Source organism: Sturnira hondurensis, unplaced genomic scaffold (assembly GCF_014824575.4).
Source record: "Sturnira hondurensis isolate 20B ecotype Veracruz unplaced genomic scaffold, ASM1482457v3 Scaffold0004136, whole genome shotgun sequence".
In the NCBI taxonomy this organism is placed as follows: Eukaryota; Metazoa; Chordata; class Mammalia; order Chiroptera; family Phyllostomidae; genus Sturnira; species Sturnira hondurensis.
Window position 1 is genome coordinate 51,991,333 of NW_028076767.1, and position 19,460 is coordinate 52,010,792.

At 40.2% G+C, this 19,460-nt stretch overlaps 1 protein-coding gene across 1 annotated transcript in view; it reads left to right on the forward strand.

The window, feature by feature from the left end:
- Positions 1–19,460, forward strand: part of DPP4 (dipeptidyl peptidase 4) — an 83,893-nt gene that overhangs the window by 47,871 nt on the left and 16,562 nt on the right. Inside the window, exons 11-20 of the mRNA XM_037044583.1 lie at positions 2,059–2,194; positions 5,136–5,180; positions 7,311–7,418; positions 7,687–7,763; positions 8,686–8,739; positions 9,113–9,234; positions 11,000–11,047; positions 11,292–11,390; positions 13,647–13,716; positions 16,178–16,372. Coding sequence (XP_036900478.1) covers positions 2,059–2,194; positions 5,136–5,180; positions 7,311–7,418; positions 7,687–7,763; positions 8,686–8,739; positions 9,113–9,234; positions 11,000–11,047; positions 11,292–11,390; positions 13,647–13,716; positions 16,178–16,372 — 954 coding nt within the window. The remainder of the gene's footprint in view (positions 1–2,058; positions 2,195–5,135; positions 5,181–7,310; positions 7,419–7,686; positions 7,764–8,685; positions 8,740–9,112; positions 9,235–10,999; positions 11,048–11,291; positions 11,391–13,646; positions 13,717–16,177; positions 16,373–19,460) is intronic.

Genomic DNA, 19,460 nt, shown 5'->3' on the forward strand with positions numbered 1-19,460 from the left:
CTAGAGACCACCCTGGACAGGGGATACTTGAGTAAGACCCAAAGGGGTTAGAGCACCACATTGTTTCAGACTGAACACTGCAGCGGAAAGCGGAGCAGCTGGGAAAGCTCAGAGGGTGCTCATGGAATACCAGCCAGCCAGCTGTGCAGACCAGATAGTGACTATTCACTATCTTGTTCTTAATAAGCAACGGAAAGGACTGCAGTGGAGAGCAGTCCTGGGGTGGAGGGGGTTGGTTTTCTTTCAGCATCTGCCACCTGTATGGGACAACCTAGAGGCCCCCACACTCCTGGGTGCATGAACAGACTGTGTTCCCAGCTGTAAAAGAGGGATAGTGATGTGGTGAGGGGCTTAAAGTGCTTTATCCAGTACCTGATCCATCCCAAGTGCTCAATCAGTACTGGGTATTTGATTTAGTGTCTGAGAAGGGAATGGAAACAGGAAGTGATCTGTGAATTCTGAGGAAGGACAGAGCTATTTAGGCCACAAAAGGCAGCAGAGGGTTTCTCCCCCTTTCTTCAGAGCTGCGTTGCACAGAATTTTAGTGAGTGCTCATTCTGTGTGGGTATTCTCCTAAGCCCTGGTGTTATGCTGGGAACAGATAGTCGTGGTCTTACCTCGGAAGAGCAGTGGACAAAGTGACAAGAGGAGGGATGGGGGAAGCCTGTGAAGGAGAGAGCAAGGGAGGGTCTCAGAACCTTTGTGGGGGAGGGAATACAGCCACAGGGCCAGATTAGAAGATGTGGGAAGAAAAGATTCCTTCAGAATCCTTTTGGGAAAAGGACACAGGCTTTGATCCCACAGTGAAAGGGGAGATTTAAGAACAGCTGTACAAAGTCACAATGGGAGGTGGGGAAAGCAAATCAGATAAAATATCCAGAGCACAAAGTGTTAGGGAGGCTGTCAGTAAAGTGAATTACCAATTCCCTGCCTCTCACTACAAATCAAAATATAGTTCCAACAATGTTTAAAGGTATGTGTGGTGGGTGGGATGGTGCACTGCTAGAGATATCTCTAAATTTACTTTAAAATAAATTTACTTTAAAATACAGAAGGATTTCTTAATGTCTTCATATCACTCACAGTTTGACTCTTGAGAGGTTTTATAAAATGCAAGTATTTGATTTCCAAAGTTTGTAAAGATTTTTTCCCCCTTTGAAAATTCAATTGAGGAAAAGATCAGCTGTAGTTTCACCCAAACAAGAATACTTTCCTTAGAGAAGCACTGAAATTACCAGAACATACTCGAAACTTAGTCAGCATCACTGGCCTCAAGGTAATGTTCCCACAGGACAGAAAAGAGAGAAGGAAATGTCACCTTCGACTCCCAGAGCCACCAAGGGCCAAGTTGAGGATTTGAAACATCCTCAGTCATGTATGCTAAACCACCATTTGATGTTAGCTACTTTTTTCCCGTCAAATTTATTTTAATTTCCATTTAAAATCAGACTATACTCTGAGCTTTAAGAAAAGGTGTAATATTCTGGTGTTAACGTACCCTATAGAAAAATGTTATAAAAGTTAATTTGAGTCAAACAGAGGGTATACCTGGAGGTAAGACCCCAACAGACTGAGAAGACGCTTTGGAAATTGGCAGTTGGCATCTTCCTTTATGCATCTGGAGTTAAGGAAGGCACATACAGAGGACCACAGGAAGGTGGGAGAAAGCTAATCAGGACTGTGATTGGAGTAGAGGATAGTTAACATGATTATGTGCTCTCTTGAGGGTGGTTTTGCTTTTGAGGGACTGAAAATAGACCTTTCCAAGGTGCACTAAAACAACAGACAAGGCTTCCTGAAGGCAAAGACAAACCTTTTACTGAAGAAGTCAGACTGGGGCATGACTTCCCGCCATGACCTCCCCAGTTAGGAATTTATGCTCAGCTCACCCTGTGAGGTTGCTTTCCATAGAACCCCTTTTTTATAGAATGGAATTACATGCTTTCAACAACCATTTAAAACTGTATATCCTTTAAGATTCATTTCATTGAGTAAAATGTCCATTTGTGCCAAGATTTGGAAATGATTATTCTCTCCTTCCTCCTTCCTTTCTTCCAGGGATCACTATTTGTGTGACGTGACGTGGGTAAGCAAAGAAAGGATTTCTTTGCAATGGCTCCGGAGGATACAGAACTATTCAGTAATAGATATTTGTGACTATGAGGAGTCCAGTGGAAGATGGAATTGCTTGGTGGTAAGGTTAAATGGGATGTTCTGTCTCTGAGGTTACATGTCATCACTGAGGAGCTGTGTGAAAACAGGGGGAAAGTGGGAGTTGGGGGTCAGGATACGAAGTTTGAACTTCTATTCTTTCCAACTCTTTGGCTCTCAGGAAGTAAGTAAGTCTTGACTATTAGCAATCTGGTATCTGTTGGTGCTTCGATTTCACGTTCACTCACTAGTTACACTGTTTTAGTTGCGGATGCTATCACTTGGGAAGGGTGGTGATTGGAAACTGAGAAGACATAATTTGATGTCAAAATTCAAAAGTCTAAGAGCACCAGGCTCTGAAAGGTCAATGAAGTATGTTTCAATATAGAAAATACAGGAAATGGAGAATGACAGACTGAGTATATATATATGAGACAAATCTATCCTGTACCAGCAAAAAGCTTTAGAATTTAAACAGATAACTACCAGTCTGAGTGGGTGGCAACATTGAAGCACATGCAAGTTTGATCCAACCTTGAGGTGCTGGGATGGGGTAGGGTGAGGGGACAGCCAGGGTGATGCCTGCACTACCCAAGGAGTTATAGATGGAAAATCAAGACAAATTCACACGGACTACCAAGTCCTATGGAGGAAAAATGATGGCACAGCTATTCCCTCAAGGGGAGAGAGCCTCACAATGGCCAGGCCACCCTCTCAAGGGGAGAGTGCCCCGACCCTTGCCTACATAGGCTTTTATTGGGGTTTTTGCACAGGAGTTCAGGTACAGCTTATTAATCATTGTCAGGCAGTAAACAGTAGATAGCATACAAAGAACTATTAGGGTTTCTTCTACGTCAGGGTCGATCAGCTAAAAGGCTACAAAACTTTGGAAAAACAAACTCATTTTCTGCCTGGGCCTTTATCATTTAACTAAGAGCATTCTTAGCAAAGCAGGCTTCACAGGATTTTACATATCCTTTCTCAGACCTGATCACCTGGGGAGCCCACCCTTTCCAGCACAAGGCTGCACCACCCTCTGCCATTGTTTTCAGGCTTAGGTCAGGCAGAGGAGGCAGATAGCCAAGGAATTCTCAGAGACTTCTCACAGACAGACTGAGGACTCAGGTTTCGTCAAAGCCAGGGGGTGAGGGTCCATCACCGGCTCTTTGCTGCAACCCCCCGAGTCCTTCCTTGAGGGCCTCCCTAGTGATCATGTCTGGCTTAGGTTGCTCTCCCCCACCTCTGAGGGGCGGTACCTGTCATTGACTAACTGACTAAGTGTTGGGGGCCAGAGATGGATGAAGCAGAAGCGGCACTCCTGCCAGGAAGATAAGTTTTGTCTCCTTGGTGGCTTACGGTCTGAAAGTTGCTCACTCAGCCTTAGCCATGGGGGAGTGGGGGGTGGGGTGGGGATTACAGCTCCTGAAACCAGGCAGGGTGGTTCCCAACACCAGAGGACCACAAGGTGCAGCCAGGCTGGTGGATCAGGGTTAAAGCTCCTTCAGGAGCCAGTCCCTGCAGGAGGAGTAAAGCCTGGTGGAGGTTTGCTGCATAAATCAGGAATACTCTATAAACTACTTTTCTGGTGATGGGTCCTGTGCACCTCCCCTAGCTGTTTCCATCCTAGTTAGGTACAGGACAGATTATTACCTTAGAAAATTTGGGCAACCCATATCTTGATTTATTCATTCATGCCTTTATGGAGCAAGCATTGAGTATCTATTATGTTCCAAGCTCTGTGCTGAGCGCTGGGAAGGAAGGAAGGAAGGAAGGAAAGGATGGACTAAAGAGCATACCTTTCCCCCAGATTTTATCTTCTATTAAAGATTTCTATTATAAAAATCAATAATAATAGTTACCATTTCTTGAATAGTCACAGTAGCCACACACTGGGGAGACTGAGGCTCAGTAAGGTTAGAGAGGTTGCTCTGGTTACATGGCAGCCAGAATGCACACTGTAAAACCTAAGTTCTTTGATTTCTGCCAATTAAACTACCCTAATACCTGGACATTGTGCCCTAAAAAGGTATAAGCAGAGTGTAAGGAATGTAGAGCAAAGGAATATGACCAACTTGACTGAGGACAGATTTAGTGGGGTGGGTTGGGAGATGTTGTGGGAGAGACCTGGAGCCTTCTGGAATAAGTTGCCATATGCTGGGCAGATAAGGGCCCTCTGAGCAGAGGTTGTGCATTGTGAACATCTTGGAGTATGCAGGGGCTGCAGATACACAGGACTAGGGCTTGGGAGAGAAGGACAATGGTGAGAACTGAAGTCAGAGATCCAGACGAAGGCTCAGGTGCCATTCTGAGGAGTTTGGACATATCTTGTAAGACATGGGGAGCTACTTCGTGGTTTTAGAGAGGAGAGGATCATAAAGAAATAGAGCTATCTGTTGTCAAATGATACAGGTTGTGGGCTGAGCAGAGTGGAGAGCTGCCTGAAAGAAGGGAAGAGCAGCAGAGTGTCCAACCAGGAGATTAGGGTAACATACCAAGCAAAGCCTGAGACCACGAACTAGGGCAGGAGTGGCTGACCAAGATGAGAGAAGTCTAAGAACCAGATGACAGGGCTGAAGTGGGTGACTGGCTCCTCAGAAGAGTAGGAGTCTAGAATAATTCCCAGGTCTATGGCTTGGGTGGATTGGCCATTCACCAGGAGAAGAATGGAGGAGTAGGAACAAGCTGGTCAGGAGGGAGGAGAGATAATGAGATTATCCCCAGTTCTCTACCTGTTGAACTGAAATGCCGGTAGGGCTCCCAATACAGCAGGTGGGTTTTGACCCAGGACAGAGCTCCAGGTAAGAGAGGTAAATGATATAACATAGTTATATATCTTTAAATGCCAACCTAGATACAAGTATATAAATGGAGAGGTTTTTAATTATTTTAAGTGACATTTTATTTTTATTACCACAAATTGTGACTAAAAGATTGAATTCATATCTCACTTCCTTTTAAAACACTTTGCCTTTTTTCCTCCTTAGGGACGACAGCGTATTGAAGAGAGCACTACTGGCTGGGTTGGAAGAGTAAGTATTTAAGAGTTATGGGTTTTTCTGTAGTATGCATCATATACTCAGAGCTATTTCATATGTGGATAGAACAAACAAGGGCCCTAGGTGATATGTTAATAATAGAGATATTTGTTGACCTGTTTCTCAAAATACTTAAATGCTCCCTGCGGAGATATCTTCTTATAGAGAATATTTAACATACTCAGTTGGAAAAAGTAAGGGGGCAAGTGGGAAATCAATGAAGAGCATACACTTGATCTCAGCCAAAAGGCCGAGAAGTGATAATGAGGAGCAGGCAAAACAAAAAGCATACTCTGGGCAAATTGTAGCTCCTGGTATGTTAAAAACAACCACTGCTGAACAGCGGCCAAGGTACTGAATGTGCTTGTTGACCTCATATTTGAAGTTATGTGCTTCGGAGGCAGAAAACATGATTTGCATTTATAGTCTGCATGAATGCAGAAGATGGGACTACTTGTATACCCAGCAGAAATTCAGTGGCATATACTTCAGCCCCCCATGCAGCTCTCTTTGGAGGAAATCATACTCATGTGGGTTCACACTTTAATAGTCCCCAGATGCAAAGCTGAATCCCAGAAAGCACAATGACCCTCAGAGATTTCTCAGGCTTTTCACTCCCAGCACACTCCATCTTGGGCAGCATCATTGACCATGGCGCTGTAAGCTATGGAATGAAGCAAGTTGATGAAGGAACTCCAGCCATCATGGCACCTCATGTGAAAGATGAAGATGGAATCTCACCTAATTTTTGTGACCACTTCCATTAAGTCCCCTTTAAGAGAGAAACAAAGGGACACAAAACACATCAAGACTTCACCTCTCATTGGGCATTGATGAGAGGGCCCCCGGTTCAGGGACGTGGCCCCTTCCAGCTGGGCTGGGAGCCCTGAGGGTATTCACACGTCCTTTTTCCTCAGGCATTGATTGGGCAGAGGGGAGAGGTTTGTCAACATGAAAAGTGGTTTCCTCCATGGCAAGACAAGTGTTACACTTCCTCACGACTCTCTGAAAAAAATATGTTTTTTCCTCTCTGTATTTAACCAGACAGATGCCACTTTTCACACATTTCTCCTAGGCACAACTCCATCCAGGGGAAACAGGGAAATGTATTAAAAAGATAAGGCTGTGAACACAGGTCTAGAGAGGGGAATGTGTTTCCGAGCTCCGTAATGAGAACACCAAGTGCACTGCACGCCTCAGCTTGCTCCAGACATGAATTTGCTTTGAATCACTAAATAGAGCAGGGGAGCATTTTTCTTCATCCCCAACCTGGGAGCTGAGGAGAGGGGAAACATCGAGGAGAAGTGCACCAACAATTTTAAAAGACCATCTCCTACCTGCTCTCAAATGTGGTGAAGAAATCGAAGTTGTTAAGTAGCGTATTCTTTTCAGGCTGGGGCAGATACTATCCTGCTTGAACTATATTACATTCTGAGAATTATCTTTATTGAACTGTAAAAGAAATGGAAATTCTGTTCTGTATTTTCACACAACTATTTTTGGTAAACTGTTGATCTTATTTAGCAAAATGAAAAGACTTATAATAAAATGATAACCCTATGAATGCTTCTGTAGTGAAATATAACACACATTTCTTATAGTATCTGGTCCAGAAATAATGAAAGACTTTCTGACTTTCAAAAAGAAATCTGTGTAAAAGATAGGCAAAGGAACAAAATTCCTCAAACTACAAACCCCCTCCAACTTGAAACAGTCGAATATAATATTAGTGTGTTTCAAGAAAGCACATTTGTGACATGGAGGAAATTTACTTCTCGAAACTGAAAAGTCAGTGCAATTGTTTGCACCCTTGTAGTCAGGAGTCAGTTATCCTCCGAAGGGAGAAGATGTCCAAGAAGAGCAGTAACCACTGCCGTGTGTCGGGTGTCTCATGGCAGCCTCTCCCTGTGCCTTCCATCATTCACTCCTCACCGAAGAATTCTCTAGGCATCAGATCTTTTTGTCTGCATTTGCTAGAAGGAGAATTTTTTTTCAAGACACCGTAGATTCATTTGGCGAGTGAATGAAGCATGGGTTTTATGCATAGGTGTTGTAATTTCCAAAACTAAAGTTGGTACTGAGATGAGACTAACGTGCTTTAACATTTTTTCTAATATTTTCTAGTTTAAGCCTGCAGAACCCCACTTTACCTCTGATGGAAATAGCTTCTACAGGATCATCAGCAATAATGAAGGCTACAAACACATTTGTCTTTTCCAAGTAGATGAGAAAGTAAGTATTCTTACACAATTCCTTTCAGGTTCATGCCCTCTCCCCCCTTTTTAAAAAACTGACTTGAGGTAGAAGTCATTTCATAAAAACTGATGACTGTGTACAAATAATCAGGCTATTTCAAATTCCTGGGCAGCATCTAGTAAGGTGGATGGGGTGGGGAGACCCAAGAAAAAAGACTTGAGGTTATCTGAACTCCTGATATAAATGGTTTAATCCTCTTCTTAATCTTGGTGGGAGAGAGTCTAATCAACCTTTTTTTTTTAAGCCCAATCAGCATTGCACATTTATTACAAATGGAACCTGGGAAGTCACCAGGATAGAAGCCCTTACCAACGATTACCTGTGAGTACTCTAGGATGTAAACGTATTTGTCACAATCATGCCCTCTTTGCTGAGAAATAGGGAGAAATCTCGTACAAATAAAGAGTAGTCTGTTTGGAATGTGTTCAGTATTTTTTTTCTTTTTAACATATGGAAGCCTTAATGATTTTCACATATGCTTAGCAGACTTGATACCCTGCCACCAAGAAGGCTCTACCTCTTGCTCTTACCTGCTTTACATCAGACGAGCTGTAGCCTCTTTTTCTGAACCATTTTGGAACACTGAACCAGCACCAGGGGCATTTTGTTACATTTAACTGGCACTGAATCTTGGGAAGGCTTGACGAGGCTATTTTCTCTGTCCGTGTCTCGGCCTTCCTCCGGGAACTGGAAAGCTTCGCTGAGGCTGTCAACTCCCACAAGCTGGTGGGAAAGGGAGTGTTAATTTCCATTAGAATCCCAGGCGCGTTTATAATTCCTTTCCGGTCTCACCATGGAAGCATGCGCCCACTACCCATAGCAGTTTCTGAAGGGTCCCTTTAGAAGTGGCTCTGCTGCTCTCGGGCAGATGGGCCTGCTGCCACCTAGCAGTTTGGGTTACAGAGCAGAAAACAGGGAAAGTGGTATAGGCAAGTGGTGTCTCAAATTGAGGTTAGTTATCCAGTTAAATTTTTCTAACAAAAGACTTCTTTTGCAATGTTAATTGCCACTTTAGTTAAGGGAGCAATCCCTGCATTGAGGTATTTTAGTCTGATAAATAAAAAGAATCTCCTATTTAGAGATGCTGGGGAAGATGGCATCTGGGGGCAAGAGAGCAGGGAAAACAACGAGAGAAGAGCAAGCACTTGTATGAGCACTAATGCTTGGTGTTAAGTTAAATGGAGTGTAGTTGACTTTTCTTAAAGAACATAATTAATATATGCTTCATTTATTTTCTCCCCAGATACTACATTAGTAATGAATATAATGGAATACCGGGACAAAGACATCTTTATAAGTAAGATATTTATCAAGTTGACTTGAGTCTTTTAAGCTGGTGATACATTTCTTGACTCTTTTTTTGTGAGGTGGGGTGAGGGGGAACTTGTCCTAACTAATATATGAAACTGAATTTGTTCCCAAATGCTTTTATTCCTTCAGAAATCAATCTACATGTCAACAAAAGAGAATGATATCATTAGATGATTTGTGATATTTCCAAACAGTGGGAGGTTTGAGGTTATTAATCAATTCTTGTGTATTTTTTCACTTTTAAAAGCTTTTGAGGATTGTTTTGGCAATCTGACATCTTGGAATATATGGCATTATTCAATTTCTTTCTTTCACTTATCCTCTAACCAAACACTTACTTTCCATCATTGGTTTTACAGACTCCAACTCAGTAACCACACAAAGGTGAGGTGTATTACTTGTGAGCTGTACCCAGAAAGGTGTCAGTACTATTCTGCATCATTTAGTAAAGAAGCAACGTACTATCAGCTGAGATGTTCAGGTAAGCCTGACCTGGCTACAGGGAGGCTACAGAGCAGCAGTGAGTGCCCACAACGTTCGTCCCAAGTAGTTCCCTCCATCCCCAGCCTGTGAGCTTTCACTTCCCTCCCACTCCCCAGCTGATGGCCCCTCCTTTCTCTGGAAAACCTTCTTACCACCCTCCTGGCTTAGTGTCTCCATCCCTAAAGTCTCTCTTTCTGTGTCCAGTTTAGGAAACATTCTTTCTGTCCTGCTCAGTTCTCTCCTTTTGAATCCAAGTTCTTGAAATCATGTAAGTCCTCTTCTTATCACTCATGTCTGAATGGTGAATTAATCACCTTTCTTTCCCCTTCTAACCAAGAGGCTTCTTTAGACAAAAAACAATCACACCCCAGAGCTCATGAATAACAGAGGCACTTCATCCTTATATATGCACATATAGTGTTTTTTTAATTATCATTTTTGCACCTGCCCTTTTCCATAAGAAATGTATGTGAATGGTGCCTGTTACCCAGCTTGTTCACTGCTTTGTCTTCTGTTTCTATTGTTATTATTGTTTTCTTTACTGTAAATGAAAAGGCCTGAACAAGGAGAGCCAATAGAACTTCCAAAGGTCATACAGCTACTAAAGGCAGAATTTGAACACAGGCCTCTGCCTCCCAAGCCCTCCATGAAGCACTGTGCTGTGCTGAATTACTTCTCAGCCAAATTACCTCTCAAAATGACAGAAAGAATCTGGGTCTTCCGAACAGAACTGTTTCTCACCAAAATGTGAACTCCAAACCAGTTATCTGAATCTTTCTTTACTAGCATATTTTATTCACTCTTATATTTTTCTTAATGGCTCTTTACTATGGCTGTTTTCAGTCACCATTTCTTGGACAGGTGTCTTATAATAAGCATTGTGCTAAAAGTTTTATATCCATGATCTTGTTTGATCCTTGAGAAAACTCTAAAATGTAGGTAATGTTGTGTTCATTTTATATGAGGAGATTGAAGCATAGATATGTTGTCCTAAGTCACAGGACAGGTAAGCCAGGATTCAAACTCAGGTCTGTATAATGTCCTCATTGTGGCACTGATCAAGTAAAAATTAATATTATCCAAATGTATAAAATTAAATTGCTCAGAAAATAGCTTTTCTATGCATTACCTTCTACTCTGCAGCTACCACAGTTGGGATAAATAGTGAAGATATGGAAGGGTGAGAAAAACACTTTTGCATGCCAGGAAGGAATCGCTTAGCCAAGTCAGGCATTCTGCAGATGTGCCACCAGGCTCTAGGCCTCTGCTGTGTGGGCAGCAGGAGGGAAATGGGCCCCTCCCCTAGGTGAGGCTGGCTCCAGAGCCCTGCCCTGTGGGGGCAGGCCCTGAGGGCAGGCCCTGAGGTCCCACCCTCCCCAAATTGTGCATTTAGAGCAGGAAAGCCTTATCAGCTCTCCAGGGGACCCAAGGCTTAGTTCACAAATGAAGAAATTAGGCACAGGAATGATGACGTGACCAAGGCTCTAGCAGGTCCAGAAGTTCATTTCTTCATTCTCCTGAGCTCTGTATCTTTCTGGTAATATTTCTCATGCTCACATTCAGATTGCACTTATTTTAAGGAAGGAAAAGAAGTTAACCCTTATCAAGTCCTTTATCCATTATGATATTTATTCTATCAAAGTTAAATACGATCAAAATTATGTCAAAGTTAGATATAAAAAAATGCTATTTTGGAAACATATGCTCTCTTCTTTTTTTTAAGAGTACTTCACTAAAATGTATTTTTCCTGTTGTGTTAACAGGCCCTGGTCTCCCCCTGTATACTCTGCATAGCAGCAGCAATGATAGAGGTATTTTCTCTTATTTCACCATTCATTTGTTTTTTAGGAAAGTGTGTGTAAATAGAACCAAAGCCTACTTAGGGTATTGAGATTGTCTTTGGGTTTAGAGTGTCTTAACAATGACATTGAACACAAGGGTTATAACCTGAACCACATATAGTCCCATCGGTGAATTGCCCAGTTGTTTGTTATGCTTTGCACAATCCAGCTTCTTCACCTTGTAATGAATTTCCATATCTTGACTATTGTTTAGAACTGAGAGTTCTGGAAGACAATTCAGCTTTGAAAAAAATGCTGGAGGGTGTCCAGATGCCAAAAAAAGAACTGAACTTTTTTATTTGGAATGGAACAAGTAAGTTAAATTTCTCTTGGAATAGAACTTTTCATGAAAACACCAATAAAAATAAAACTAAATATAATAACTTGATCTGAATATATGTATTTCAGAGTATATATAACTCTAAGTTAAGGTTATTTTCCTATGAAATGTTTTGTCACAAGAAGTACTAACTAGTTTTACATTCTTTTGCTTTAAAATACAGCATCATTTATCTCAATTGTAACTCTGTTTTCCTATTAAGTCTTAATTGTGTCTTTAACTTAACAATATTCTCATGTACTTTGCCTTAACCCAAAGAGATAAAAAATATCTAAGATTATTATACAGCAAAATTAAAGCTGGCTATAAAATGTTGAAACTTCAGTATCAGGAGATAAATCTTGTAGTTTTCTTCACCCTTATGCCTCAAGAGCTAGCCCAGTCCCTGGCCTGATTGCTTGACCATGGATTATATTCAGGGCCACTAAGAAAAATGGGTTTCTTTGAGGAGAAAATCTTATAATTTGTTCATTTTTATTTGCTTGCCTTTTTTAAGGGCTGACATCTCATAAATGAGCAGGAAACCCATCAGCAGGATTTATTTTAGATTTATTTTTTAATATAAGATAATGATAGAAAAGACTCAACTCATCTAATTTTAAATGTCAGGAAAAGCACTGCAGAGTGTAAGGTGCTTCTGAAGAACAGCCTAGAATGGTGCTATTCAAACTGAGTACGCATTATGTGTCTCCAGCCCCGCTACTATGTTAGTGTGCACATTCTGGTCGGGGCGGGCCCAGGATTCTGAGTTTGTAAGAAATTCCCAAGTACCGCCAGAGCAGCTGCCCCTTGATTCAGGCTCAGCTGGCAAGGGCTTCGAGTTCTGGAGAGCTCACTGGACTGCCAGGTGCAGAAGGCACTGCATACTGAAATGTGACCTTCTCTTTTAGCTGGTGCGCGGTGGGGAGCTCCCAAGGTTTTACAGTCAAGGAAACCAGAAAAGTTTGGGTGGATAATGTGATAGAAAGGGAAGGATATAGCTGCCAGAAGGGGAGGGTCCAGATGGAAGCTGATTATACCTTTCAAACTCTGGCAGCAGAAGGCCCTGGGAAGTCTGCTAGGAGGAGAAAGGGGAGATGGGACTAGGGCTTAGAAACAATCCCCCAAAGAACAGGCTGCATATCTTCAAAAAGGTGGAACTAAAATACTTCTGATCAACTAGTGCTGATTCAAACTAAAGACAGATCAAAGGATGTGTTTGGCATATTCATTAAAAGCATTATAATCAGCTGGTAATTTGAAAAGCATTATAATCAGCTGGTAATTTGAAATGTAATAGAGACTAACGTTTTTGTTCTTATAAGCACATTTAATCAAAAGGCATAAAACAATTAGTAAAATACAAATTGAAGAAACTCCGTATAAAGATTTGACTCCTACATCTTTCTTTTTTTCATCAACTAAAATAATTGTAACAGAAAATAAAAATAAAGATAAACACAAGGAAGAAGTCTTTCTAGAGAGAGGGAAAATTTTCCCTACAGGTCAAATCTATTGAAGCTGGAGGTGATCTTATTAGAATATGGAACTACCACTTTTTTCTCTTTTAGATGTATTAGTCAAGCTCATTATCCTGAATTTGGGAGCAAAGGAAACTGATTCATTACTTAGGGACAAGTTTTATGAAACTGATGTTAAATCAAGCACAGAGAACCAAACAGGTCTGTGAAAGGTCACGTAAAACGTGCACAGCAGTTTGCTCCATGTGAACCTGACTTCCCGCTGTGAAACGCACAGCTGGAAACGGGAACTCAACTCTGCGGTCTGAGATGGCAATAAGAATTACCAAAATGTCATTCAAATAGAGTTGGGGCCAACTAACTATCCTAAACATCTTCAAGGAAATTCAAGAAGAGGAAAACATTTTGGAGGCAAACTTAGAACATAAGCCATAAACAAACTAGATAAGTAGATTCAATACTAGAAATAGAATCATAAAAACAAAACATTAGCAATTTTGAAATGCACTTTTATCTTCCAAGACACTGATGTATTTAATGGATACATTGAAACAACTCATATTGTTTAATCTAAACTAGTGTTTTAACCTGAAAGAGAATGGTTTTATTTCTTAAAAACATGCTGAATGCAAATGGTTTATCTTCTTTTTCTATTCAAATTTAAAAGACTGTTCAACTCTAGATATAATTTATCACTAACAGATAAGGGACCAAAATCATGTGCTAATCATTGTTCTTAATTCACTAATTAATCTTTCTATTTGTTTAGAATTTTGGTATCAGATGATCTTGCCTCCTAATTTTGATAAATCCAAGAAATATCCTCTACTAATAGATGTGTAAGTATTCAAGAGGAGGGAACTAAAAAATTTAGAAGTTAACTATCATACTTTTTTTGGCCCAATGTAGCTTACTGAAAAATGAAGCAAAACACATCCTTTCTCTCTCCCTAGATCATTGTGCTGCAGTTTTACTATTTCCTCCGCCTATTTTGCAATCACAGACCCAGACATGCATTTTCTACTTTCTTTGTGATGGAGAAGAGAGACCCTCTTCTTTCATCATGAGAGCATATGGATTTTGTTTTGATTTGCTTCCCTGAATTCCAAGGGAATTCCAAAGGAATTCTCAAGTCCCCATTTTCATCCTTTTATTGTGGAGATTTTAATGAGCAAGATGGGTATGAATAGCCTCTAGAGTTTCCTTACCCCCCAAATTCAGCCAAAACTTTTTCCATGATTGCCTTTGTTTCAATAGGACAACAGGTTTCTTTTTCTTTAGTTCTGGAAATATCACTGCCCAGTATTTTCCATTCCTCTTTTTGGTGAAGAGAATCATGTGATACAGGAAAGTATTCATTATAACCCAAACTTCTTCAAGTCTTAAAGTTCTGAAATCACCAGTTTTTGAGCAATGACTGTGAATTCATGTAATGTCTAAATATGGCAGCTTTGTAAAATATCTTTGATAATTATTAGGAATACATTTAACTTTAATCCTTCTAAAATTGCGCTGACTTCACCCATAATGCCACAATTCCACTCACTCTTCCTGTTTGAGCGTACTCATTTCCCTCATTAAAAACAAAACAAGTGTATTGGGTGCCTGCTGTGTGCCAGCTAATTTGCCTGGCTTTGTTCACACTGCATACTCATGTGGTAAATTCTATTGGGTCCACTATCTTGAAGAGAAAACCGAAGCTCAAGCTCAGCAACTTTACTCTTCTGTTGTTATTAGCCAAAAAATAATAATAATAAAATAAGAAGGAAGGGTACACATATTAGTATTAGACACAACCTTGTTCTATTGTATTTACAGTTTCATGTAAACAAAACATAAAAGCTCAAGGAGAGCGATATTTTAAATTTCCAAATGTGCTATTTGACTTTCATTAAGCCTAGTTTTGACTGTGGTGACACTAATTTGCTTTAGGCTTTAGCCTCAAGTCTAAAAAAGGACCCTTTAGAAAGGAGTGACATTTTATCTTCTTTAACCAGTGAGTAGTGATTAGGCATCTCCATTAAGAAAGTTTAAAAAAATTTAAATTTAGCAACCATTTCTTTTTAATGATTTTGCTCTTCACATCTTTAGATATCTAAATCCTTGTTTTCTATTTTTAAAAATGATGTTGTTTAATGTTAGGATGCATTAGGTAACGATACACCACTGCTACTAAGGGAAGCTGTTATTTTACCAAATTTAATATCATTGAAAGAACCAAAGCATTTCATGTTTAAAAATGTTAAAAAATTTGGCCATGCCCAAGAAATGCATGACTGTGTCCTTTTTAAAGTTAGAATGTTATAATATTTATTTTATAATAGAAGTAATACAACAATTTGTGTAAAATTAAAGTTCTTTTGACTGCCATCTCTAAGGTGAGGAAGGAAGAAGATGTTAGTAAAGGCATGAAGCAGGCCTTGTCTAAACCTATGGAAGGGCAGTGAAGCGCTACCTGGGTAGAAGAAGTGGGCTGGGGAGGGGAGAGAGTTATCGGAGAAGATCTTGGTCTAGGAGTCTGATAGATGGTGCGAAGGTGACATAATGAAATGAAAAGCAATGAGCGAGTGATGGGAGCTTCTCTTGATTAACGAAGGGAAATGAGAAGGCTTGAGAGAGATTTTGCATACACCTGTGTGTGGAGTAAGTTGTAGCTTGTGAAGACTGCAGATATAAGGGAGTTACACTTGTTCATAAAAAGAAGGCCTAACAACGTACCCAATGTCCAACACAGTCTATTTCTTTCTGTTTCGAAGTCTTAAAGAATCATGGCCATTCATTCTTTGGTCCATGGGGAGCAGTAGTGTGCAACATGGTGTTGAATAGTGGAGGAAATGCAGCACATATTATACAGTAGTCAAAGTCCCTAAGGAAGTTCCAACCTAGGAAATACACCTGTGCTCTAGGAATGTTTGTAAGCTGATATGAAACGGTATTTTCAAAACTGCATTTGTTGTTGTCTTCATTATTTTTCATAACATAACTCCCCTATCCCAACTATTAGAGAATTGATTTCTTTGATTTCCAAATTATATATGACTTAGAAAATGTTGGCCAAAGAAGGCTGTTTGATAACAATCTTCAAAAAATGCAATCTTTGCCATCTTTGAGGGAAGCACTCGGCCCTTATAGTCATGCTGCCAACTTTTAGAGTACCTACTGTGGATACCTCAGTGTCTGGCATGACTTCAGGCTCAGGATTAGAAAAGATGCGTACAACTTGTCCACAGTGAATGGACATGCGAGCACTCCTTATTCGATTCAGGAAAACCACGCAGGCTAAAACATTTTTTTCCACAGGTATGCAGGCCCCTGTAGTCAAGAAGCAGATGCTACCTTCACACTCAGCTGGGCTACTTACCTTGCAAGCACAGAAAACATTATAGTAGCTAGCTTCGATGGCAGAGGAAGTGGTTACCAAGGAGATAAGATCATGCACGCAATCAACAGAAGACTGGGAACACTTGAAATTGAAGATCAAATTGAAGCAGCCAGGTGAGTGACTAGGAGATAAATTCAAAGCTCATCTGATTACCTCTCCCCACAATATATATTTTAGATTCAAAAAGTATAAGGAATTTCAAGTGACCTGGCATGAATTTGTAATTTTTCATCCTTGGAGTGAATTTTTTGTGAAGATAACCATGTTTAGATAAAACTGTATGTTATTACAGGTCTATGTGAAGTTTAAAAAAAGATATTTCCTAAATCCCTGTCTGTGTGTGACTGTAGAAAGGAAACTGACTTATGCGCTACTGCCTTAAAGGAACAGAGACTTGAAATTCACCAAACACATGGACACAGTGAGGGATAAATGTACACCTGGGTAAACATCTAATGAAGCAAGCAAACCAACCCTGCAGTCAGGGATAAGTAGAGAGTTCAGTGTTCATTTACTCTGGACAAGGGTGAAGGCTATGAAGTCCTAGAAGTGACTCAAACACAGCCGCCTGGATGAGGGTTACCTTACGTCGACTACAGAAAAAATTGTGGAGGTCAACCCTTATTATTCACAATTATAAAGGCTTCGTAAAGTAGGACTCACATTTACTTCTTGTGCTCTACGGCTGTGGGACTATGGAGAAATGTGATCTGACTTAGATGGTTGCCCCTTAATGTACATGTAAACGTGGAAAATGTTTCACCTGCATTGCCATTAAAGCTGCACAGCAGAGCTGGGAGGTGGATGTTGGTATTCCATGTTTCATGTAAAGAAATGGCCATTCTTAAGGTTAGACAATTTGCCAGAGTCAGTCAGGATTGGAATCCAGGTCTGACTCCAGCTCTTACATTCAATTGTATTCAGCTGGTAAATGGGAAATGTAATCTTTAAGTTTCTATAATCAAGTTCATGGATGTCTGCAGAAGCATACATAATTAGTAGGTGATTTAAAATAATATTATGAAATTATAAACCAGGAAATGCAGAGAAATCATGTGTGATCAAGAGGGTGGAGGAGAGGCCTTTAAGCAAAGGAACAACTGAAGAAATGTCAATTTATTGAGCATCCTTGAGTCTCTTACACAAACGTTAAGACTTAAGTATTTTTGCCCTGGATGGTATAGCTAAGTGGGTTGAGCGCAGGGTGCAAACCAAGGGGTTGCCAGTTCAATTCCCAGTCAGGGCACATGCCTGGGTTGTGGGCCAGGTCCTCAGTGAGGGCCAGGTGAGAGGCAGCCACACACTGATGTTTCTCTCCCTCTCTTACTCCCTCCCTTCCCTTCTCTCTAAAAATAAGTAAATAAAATCTTTTAAAAAATTAAGTATTTTCCTTAAAACCCCCAAAAATGGAGAGTATATTTTAAAAGGGACAAATTTGTTCAACAGTGGAGCTATATGGCCCTGGCCAGGTGGCGTACTTGGTTGGCACATCATCTGCGCACCACAAGGTTGTGGATTCAGTTCCCAGTTGATCAGGGTTTGAGTCTCAGGGCAAGTGATCGATGTTACCCTCTCACATAGAGGTTTCTCTCTCTTTTTCTCTCTCACCCCATTTCCTTCTCTAAAATCAATAAATATATTCTTGGATGAGGATTTTAAAAAATAATGAAACTGTAATATTTTAAAATAAATTTTTATTTATCCAGATTGGTCCTCACAGTGAGAGAGAACATCATTTCCTGAGTCTCTCGAGGCTGACCGGCGCAAGGTCTAACACTACAGAATTGAGTATCCACAATAGAAAACTAAATAAAATAGTTTTAAAAAGTAATGAGCTATAGTGCACTTATGTAATGGAATAGTTTTTCAGCAACCAAAAAGAACGATACACAGCCACTCAGATGAATCTCACAGACAGACTGTTGAAAGAAAGAAGCCAGGCACAAAGGAGTACATTCCACGTGACCCAATTCACATAAAGTCAACACCATGGCACAGATTTAGTTGACATTTTTATGGAATCCAATAAAAGGAAAACATTACATTTTTTCCCTTTTGCAACGGAGAAATGACCCAGAGAATTCTGGGTGATAGTAAGGTGGTGTATCTTTGTTCAAGGGTGTGCTAACTTTGTAAAGATTAATCAACCTGCACACTCATGACTTGGTGTATATTTTTGTACATATCTATTCTAAGATTTAAAAGTTTACATGAAGAAGATGATGAGTTGAAAAGTACATTAAATTCTTTAATAATATTGCCTAATTGATATTGTTTAACTCGGGGCAGCCTAAGACATACGTTATCTATTGAAAACACAGATTCTCAAAGTCACATATAGGTCAAAGCAAGGGTTTCCCATGTCCCTAAATACTACAAAGTTAAGCATCCCAAGTGCTAGATATTTTAAAAAGTAAATAAGTTATCTTTTGATGTAAGGCTAAGATGAACATTTTTAGCATAAAAAATTTTTCTTCTCTCTTAACCTGGATTCCAATCCTGAACACAGTTGTGTGGCAAAAAGACTTCTTAACCTATCAGGAAAAGTCTTTCTGATTTATGGTGCCCGAGCTAACTAATCCACACCCAGCATTAGAAGGGATTTATTTGCAGGGGTGTCAAACTCATTTTCACTGGCAGCCACATCAGCCTCCCAGTTGCCTTCAAAGAGCCAAAATAATTTTAGGACTGTATAAATGTAACTACTCCTTAACTGTTCAGGAGTCAAAATTGCAGCAACTGCAAGGTTGATGTGGCCCCCAGTGAAAATGAGTTTGATACTCCTGATTTAGACAATGGTTTTTAAGTTCTCAGGTAGGGGGAGCTCAGGTACATTTCTAAGCCCTACCCAGATGTTCTCCATGCCCCTATATTTCTCCATGGCAGAGGCATTCTCTCTCACACTGAAAAACATCTGGAGAGATTTAAATTCAATTATGTAAAGAAAAGTGCATCTGGGCTGCAAATTTTTGTATAAAGCTGTGAAAAAAAACTGCCAGGATTTGTTTTCTGTGAATCATACACCACACACACATACACACAAATTTTATGGACTCCAACAAAAGTGATCGTATTCATCTGGCTCTGAAGTGAAAATGATAGACATTTGTCTCAGGTATTTATTTGATTGTTGGCAGTAATATATCTTAGTTTCTAACAGAATGAAATTGACAACAAATGACAACACTTGTACCTTTGTTT